This window comes from Apium graveolens, unplaced genomic scaffold (genome assembly GCF_009905375.1).
Source record: "Apium graveolens cultivar Ventura unplaced genomic scaffold, ASM990537v1 ctg8799, whole genome shotgun sequence".
Classification (NCBI taxonomy): Eukaryota; Viridiplantae; Streptophyta; class Magnoliopsida; order Apiales; family Apiaceae; genus Apium; species Apium graveolens.
Window position 1 is genome coordinate 1,860 of NW_027421478.1, and position 8,906 is coordinate 10,765.

The 8,906-nt window shown below is 30.9% G+C and overlaps 1 protein-coding gene across 1 annotated transcript; it reads left to right on the forward strand.

Annotated features, from left to right (window-relative positions):
• The first annotated feature begins 5,096 nt into the window (after positions 1-5,096).
• On the forward strand, positions 5,097-5,684 carry LOC141705344 (putative disease resistance protein RXW24L). Its single transcript, XM_074508347.1, has one exon. The coding sequence runs from the start codon at positions 5,097-5,099 to the stop codon at positions 5,682-5,684; it is 588 nt and encodes a 195-aa protein (XP_074364448.1).
• Positions 5,685-8,906: the final 3,222 nt, after the last annotated feature.

Sequence of the window (8,906 nt, forward strand, 5' to 3'; positions counted from 1 at the left end):
CAACTGTGTAGCCTATGTCTAATTTTGTACAATTTTAAAAAGTACAACAGACTTGCAATCCTTCTTGAGAGATCCTTGTTCATCTACGCTTGGATATATAAATCCATTCCAGCTATGACAACTTTAGCTTCGTTAACCTCTTCAAAATTCACATCACCAACATGTGACATGTATCATCTAAAACTTTTAAAGTCACGAAGATTGTAATCTTCAAATCAAAACTTTTCAATCTCATCAAGATTTTCAGAGATGATCCTCTTGTCATTACTTCTCGTAATGATCAGATCACTCACATGCAATCAATTATGACTTGCATATCATGTGTAAATAACACATGCACACTTGTCAATTCTCTGATTTTGAATCAGTTTGACATCTCATATTGACATATTTCATATTTATGAAATAACTTTACTAGTTATTACTTAAGGCTTCACTTGTTATTGATATTACCAGCTTTTAGCGTCCCAAAAACCAGCAATTTCAGTTTGCATCATTACCGAGTTTAAGCATCCTTAAACTGGCAATCCTTATTCACATAGCAACCAATATTGAGCGTCCTCAAAATGGCAACCATGTCATTTATTTGAAGCCATTGCTTATCATAGCAATATCAAATTTAATATGCCATCATTTCGTGTCAATGTTGTTTCACTCAACATGATCACCGAAAATACAGATTTTCTACTCTTGCTTTATCTAGAGCAACCCTCGGGTTCACGTAAATAGATATTTCTCCAAATATCTATTTAGAAAGACCATCTCAATGTGCATTGATGCACTTTTAAATTTCACAATACGATAATTTTAGTATCATCTTAATGAACCTTATTCTCAAAACTCGAGAATATTTCATAAATTATATAAGGTCATCACTTTCGACTGTAATATTTTTGTATCAGTCTGACCTTATACTTCCTTCAGACCCAGATATATTTTCCCAATTTAAAAATTCATTTAGGTCCTAATGCTTCTATCTCGTAAGAAGATCTATATATTTTTTTAAACAAGATTCTGTCAAACAGAACCACTCTCTCTATTTCTTAACATCCTTTCCCCCACAAAGGACATAGAGAGAACATGCACAATCCATTTTCTAGTACACGTGCTAGAAAATCTTGATTTATTGACTCTCAGTAATAGTCAAATTTTCTCTTGATATATTCACTTATCAAGAAATTATACGTGAAGCGCATTGCTTCTATTAAATTTACGAGTTCACCTTCAAGCAAATTATCAAGACATTCGGGACTAGCGATTATCCAAGTCTTTTGCTCTCTTCAGGTTCATCCTCACATTCATCCAATAACTCGTAAGTTCATTTAGATGACTTTTAATTACAGATCTACTAGGATCTACTAGCTTATCGCATAAGCATTCCTAAACTCTGTAATAGTATTCTTACGAATCTCAAAAATTAGATTCATATATCGGATATTATTAGACTCAACCATTGTCTATGTATCCATCCAAAATATCTCAATTGATTTTGGATCTCATGCTACCAACAGAGGTATTGATATTAAGTTTCGAGATACCCCCACATTTCAATTATTTTCAAGAATGTTTCATTACATTCCACTATTCATAGAAAATTCAATAATTTTCTATTTTAGATACCCCCACAATTTTAATATTTTACAGAATGTCAGAAAATATTCCAAAACTAATAGGAAATTTAATTATTTCCTTCTGTGGTATCATGTTTAAGGAACGATTAGCCCTTCGTAACTAATATCCTCAAATTCAGTGATAGTCTGAGCTGATCACAATCGTTTTGCATCTTTTTCAGAGCGCAACTCAAGTCTGCATCTACTCCATTTATATAATGCGAGTAAGGTGCAACGACCTCATGAATATTCACGTTGCAAACAGAATTTGCCCGGTGATTATTCATCATCAAATTTATTCACAACCATCTTAATTATCTGTATTAAGTTGGATTTACCCTTGAGTTTATAGAGCACACATCTCTCTATTTAGCTTCAATATTGACTCGACTACGAGTACGAGTGACAAATGTTTTACTATCAAACTAGACAGTAAACACGTATCGTGTCACTACCTCTCATCTGAGCAGGTTTTACGTTATTCATTAAAACCTATAAGATTTTAATATCATGTTAAAAGAACTTCCCGTAGTTCTTATCATTAAAAATTCAATTACCGAATTTCTCGAAAATATTTACATGGTTCACACGAACCTACATTTATGGCTCACCTACTGGTACAACCAGAAAAGGCCCAAGGAAGAACATAAATCTTCAATAAACCCACATTCAGTGATCCTTGATCAACTGATGCGTTAGGGTTAACAACTTTTCGGATTCTCTCCGAAGTTCAGCATAAATACTGATATCAATATTCGCCGTATTAAGTATCACATGGATCACTATAATAGGCTCGTGTGTCACTGCCGCAGCAGACCGACACCAACACGTGAAATTACTATTTAACTGGAGGAAAAATCCAACCAGAAAAATATAATTTATGTGCCGACCCATAACCTGTACTCCAGGCCCATTAGGTTTTTTAATGTGGAGAATCCTGAGTAATTGTAAATCTGGTTCACTTCAGCTGCCCACCTCGTCACATTATTTAACAACAAACATGTTACTGCATTCTATCCAGTATTACAAGTTTGTGATATAACTCCATTATTAAAGATTAAACAATAATAATTGATGCCTTATCATCACTCAACAATGATTAAAAAATTAATCACCAAATAATCAAGTTCCATCATGAAGGGTCACATTTATGTAGCCATATCATTTAATTGCATAGCAATATCATGTTATGAACTTGCAAACATGCATGTAAACTATAGCATATATGATTCTTGTATCAGTGTACTAATAATTCCAAAATCAATTCAGAATTAAGAAATCAATCACCATGTTAACAAAACATAATAAGCTATCCATTAATAGCAAAAACATGGACGAATTATAAATTTGGGTTTAATCTACCAATTTATAATGATCAACCCGAAAGAGATGTCACCAAATATGTCCACTTGAATATAAGTTGATCATAAATCAATAACCATTAAAGCATCAATAGCCTTATAAGAAACCAATTATCCAACAACTTTGTGCTTACTTTTGCCTCGTACCTGTTAAGCTTAAACAAAGCACCACTTAAAATCAAATTTATATTAATTTCAAGCACATGGCAACAAGTGATCAAAGAAATTAACGCACTAAATTTAATTTAATTAATGAGGCAAATAATGGCCACTCATATACCCATAAATAAATCCAATTTAAACAATCAAATTGACTTTTGCGTCTACTCACAAGAAAGTATGAAAATTGAAGAAAACTGCTTTAAGATTGTTAGCAATCTTGTACGATAAAGACATTGTTATATATATATATTGAATATATAACTACTTCACAAAAATATTGTTAATTCTTAAATCACATAAGCATATGAGAATTAACAATTAAATTAGGAGAAGGGTTTGAGAAAACAAACAGAGATTGGATTTAATCTCGAGTCCAGAAAACTGTCTCCTTAAAGCAGTTTCGCCCCGCACCATCCGTGTTTAGCGACCTGCTTCCCAGGATAAAACGAGATACTAGTATAATCGATAGATCGAATATACTCTCAGCGAACTTGAACTGAGCCTGAGAATTATCACCGGAATATTGGAAAAATTTAAGACTAAAGAGACCGAGAATGAAAGAGATGACTCTTATTTCCTCGACTTAATAAAACTGGTGCCCTAAGACTTTTTATAAAGAGAGGCTTGAAAGGACTTTTTTTTCTTTTCGATGTGGTACATGGTATTTATAAGAAAAACTAAGGAATAGGTTTGTGCTACTCTCGATGTGGTACAAAACCACTTTTCATATTAAAAGGTAAAACTTTGGAATATCAGTTCTCATTCACCTTTTACTCATTTTGAGCGTGTTAATATGCGTTGGAATTCCCTCGAAGAGAAGAATACGTTCCAATAAATACACACCACTAACACATAATGTGTCTCACTCATATAGAGTCTCAAAATGATTAACAACTTAGTCTAAAATACTAAGTTTGTCCAACACATAGTGCTCTAATCCACTTCTTAACCCATCAACATCATTTTAAATGATAATTGATAAAAAGTATTCTAAAAAGTAAATTAAAAATAAAATATGATTTTATTATCGGATGCCATACTTATAAAATACACTCTATTCCTCCTCTTTATATAGGTGTACAAACTACGTTATCTAATAAATATTTAAACTCTATTTCTAACAACAAAATCAAAATCAAAATCAATCCAAAAACGGATATTAACATCAAATTCCTGTCTGCGGTACTTGGCCCTTGATATTAACATGTATATTAAGACATCTGATCAAGGGTTCAAAAATGAGCCAGATATGATAAGAGAATTGTTTTTGAATCATACTCATAATGATGTATGTTCAATTCGTATCACCACACTGGTATTGTTTCAATCGTGCCTAGAGGAAGACCCGATGCCAGTATTAGAATAAAAAAAATAATTTTTATATTTTTATAAGATAGAATAAAAAATATAATATATTCACAGCTAACAAATATTATATATTCCCGCAAAATATTATGTTTTGCGGGAATCCGTTGCCCGTAAAATTAGAATCACATACAGTTGATGTAGAGTCTTGGTAGTAGAGAATAGCAGTGATTGATAGAACACATGGACACAGACTAGAACTAACACATTGTCTGAATCTAGTTATTAGCTGTAATGGAACTGAAAACGTAAAAGAAAGGAGGTAAAGCCAATTGATCAAAATGATAACAATTGAGTGATTCATGTTGCTTTAGAGTAATGCACTACAGAACCGAGGAAAGCAAGAAGAATCTAAAAGCACAAACAAGAAGAATCTTTCATGATCATGAAAGTGTTATTACTCGGCCACCATGCAGGACCTTTAACAAACAAAAGTTTGTCCACTCATTCCTTATAGCTTTATTTTGTACCTTCACACCACTGGAACTTTGTTTTACAAAGTTCAAATCATTTCATTTCATTGGTAATAATTCAAAGAGGTTTTACAGAAGCCTATTCATCTGCATTTCAACTACTACGTTTTGTGCTTGGTTTCAAAATGGCCGAAGCAATTGTGTCAAATGTTGTCGGAAGGCTCACTGATTTGTCTGAAGAAGCTCAAGTACTGCATGGGGTGCAAGATGAAATTCAAGAACTGGTGACACAACTCAAGCGGATGAGGACATTTTTACCAGATGCTGATTCAAGGTTACATGATCAAAATATCCGTATTCTGCTTGCAGATGCACGGGAGCTTGCCTATGATGCTGAACATGTCGTCGAAACTTATCTTGTCCAAGCTTTATCATCCCCTGGAAAAATAATGCAGTGGATGAACACAAGGACGTTTTCAAGAAAGCTCAAAGATGTTAAAAGAAAGATGTCTCTTCTCTTTAATCGCTTTCGTGATTGTAATATCAAATCAACATTAGAATCCCCTGAATCATCAAATTCATCTCATGGACAACCAGGAATGCTAAAGCGATTTCACACTTTCACTACTGTTGAACCAGAGATATTTGTTGGATTTCAGGCCGATGTTGATCAATTGGTTGGATATCTGGTGGATGAAAGTGATGACTCTTACCCGCTCATCTCAATTTGTGGAATGCACTACAAGAAAACAAGGCTAAATACAACTGCATAAATACAACTGGGATTAAATACAACCATATCTGGTTGAATTTAAGATGCGCGGCTAAATTCAACCGAAATCAGTCATATTTAAAAACGGTTGTATTTAGGCGGTTGAATTTAGAAACAAATACAACCGACTAAATACAACCGAATTTAAGTACAACAGGAAACGGTTGAATTTAGCCGCTCTACTTAATTCAACCGAATTCGGTCTATTTTTGCCCCGCCTAAATACAACCGGATAATTACAACCGACACCTATTACAACTCTAAAAGGTTGTATTTAGCCGCCCCTCCTAAATGCAACCGCCTAAATACAACTGTTTATAAATATGACTGATTTTGGTTGAATTTAGCCACACCAAAAAAATTGGAGGGAACTTTCCCGCCAAAGAAATTTAGCTAGAAAAATGAAGCCAAATATCAGCTAAAAATTTTAAAAAATAATTTTTTAAAAATAATTTTTTTAAAAAAAAAAATCAGAAAAATAAAATTATTATTTATAATATTGCTAAAATACGTAAATAAAGAGTAATAATATATTCATTCTAGATCTTGTAAATAACTTTTTATTATTTTTACATATATTTAACTATTTTCAATTATTTTCGACTAGTACTTCTTAGAAATGTCAAGATCAATATATTTTAGTAATATGATATTTTAGAAAAATAAATGTATTTTGTTTCCTATTTTAACAGTAAACTATTAGTCTCATACTAGAGTTTAGTCTCATACTGATGTTTCGATTTTTTAAAAAATATTTATGAATGATCCAACCTTAAGGATGTCGGTATCAATATATTTTAGTGACATGATAAATTTTTTGGAAAAAAATAAATATATTTGGTTTACTATTTTAACAGTTAACTAGTAGTTGACTATTAAAAAGGCAAACCAAATATATTTATTTTTTTTCTAAAATTTTTGTCATATCACTAAAATATACAGATCTTGACATACGTACGGTTGGATCATTCAAAAATATGTTTTAAAAATTCGAAACATAAATATGGGATTAAACACTAGTTAGAAATACTGGTCAAACTACCATTTGACTATTAAAAAGGCAAACCAAATAAATTTATTTTTTTCTAAAATTTTTGTCATATCACTAAAATATACAGATCTTGACATCCGTATGGTTGGATCATTCAAAAATATTTAAAAAAATCAAAACATCAATATGGGATTAAACACTAGTAAGAAGTAATGGTCAAATTACCATTTGACTATTAAAAAGGCAAACCAGATATATTTATTTTTTTCTAATTTTTTTGTCATATCACTAAAATATACAGATCTTCACATCCGTACGGTTGGATCATTCAAAAATATGTTTTAAAAATTCGAAACATAAATATGGGATTAAACACTAGTTAGAAGTACTGGTCAAACTACTAGTTGACTATTAAAAAGGCAAACCAAATATATTTATTTTTTTCTAAAATTTTTGTCATATCACTAAAATATACACATCCTGACATCCGTATGGTTGGATCATTCAAAAATATTTAAAAAAAATCAAAACATCAATATGGGATTAAACACTAGTAAGAAGTAATGGTCAAACTACCATTTGACTATTAAAAAGGCAAACCGGATATATTTATTTTTTTCTAATTTTTTTGTCATATCACTAAAATATACAGATCTTGACATCCGTACGGTTGGATCATTCAAAAATATGTTTTAAAAATTCGAAACATAAATATGGGATTAAACACTAGTTAGAAGTACTCGTCAAACTACTAGTTGACTATTAAAAAGGCAAACCAAATATATTTATTTTTTTCTAAAATTTTTGTCATATCACTAAAATATACAGATCTTGACATCCGTACGGTTGAATCATTCAAAAATATTTTTAAAAAAATCAAAACATCAATATGGGATTAAACACTAGTAAGAAGTAATGGTCAAATTACCATTTGACTATTAAAAAGGCAAACCAAATATATTTATTTTTTTCTAAATTTTTTGTCATATCACCTAAATATACAGATCTTGACATCCGTACGGTTGGATCATTCAAAATTTTTTTAAAAAAAATCAAAACATCAATATGGGATTAAACACTAGTAAGAAGTAATGGTCAAACTGCCATGTGACTATTAAAAAGGCAAACCAAATATATTTATTTTTTTCTAAAATTTTTGTCATATCACTAAAATATACAGATCTTGACATCCGTACGGTTGGATCATTCAAAAAATGATCAATAAAACTATATATTATTAACCAAAAATTAACTTTTAACTAAACATAATAATTATTATTTTTAAAACACACAAAAAATGATCAATAAAACTATATTATTCAATCAGTACTATTATCTTTTTTAGTAATAACCTCTCTAAAATAATATTTTTCTTAAAGTTCCAACATAATAGAAATATTATTTTATTCTCAAAAAACTATAAAATCGCTATAATAATATTTTTAAAAAATTATGAACATATACGTGTATTAATATAATCATCACGAAGTCATATCATATAAAAAGATAGAAATAAAAAATTAATGAACAAATTTAAAAAATTCAATTCAAGATATTTTAGTTTAAAAAATTATATAATATTAAAAAAGATTTATGCATCCGTACATAGCACGAGTTTTAAGCTAGTAATAATAATAGATTGACACTCCTAAATTTAACCGGATGCGGTTGTATTTAGAGCCATGTCAGCAATCCGTGTGAATTATATCTAACGTACCAAAATCAGTTAGTATCATAACAATCCAATGGTTGGAGTTACTTTTTATAATAAATATTTATAAATCAAAACAAAACCAAATTATATATATAAAAAATTTAACCCTGACCCCCCTATCCCTCACCCCTATCCCTCACGCACTACTCCCTCCCCCTCCCCTGTTTCCGGCAGTCTAGTTTTCTGTCTTTTGCACCAGTTATTAGTAAATAATAATGGAAGGAGTTCAAGAAGATAATACATGTAGCATGCAATGTACAGAATATACATACAAAAACAATAGCCCTGCTGGTGGTATATGTGTGTTTTGCTGGCAAGAAAGACTAGGAAAATTAGCAGTTTCTTCTCCTTTTCCTGTTTCCAACACTACTGTTAGCTTTCATTCTTCTCCTTCATCTTCTCCTTTTCGTCCTCCTTTTACATCCAGCAAAAAATCAAGAATCACATTTCTCACAGCCAAGAACAAAAATGACCCACCTTCCTCTTCCACCTTTTCTACCTCCAAAAACATCATTTTT

Bases quoted from the DNA above. Each gene is read 5' to 3' on its own strand.
- LOC141705344 (XM_074508347.1), top strand. From the start codon at position 5,097: ATGGCCGAAGCAATTGTGTCAAATGTTGTCGGAAGGCTCACTGATTTG.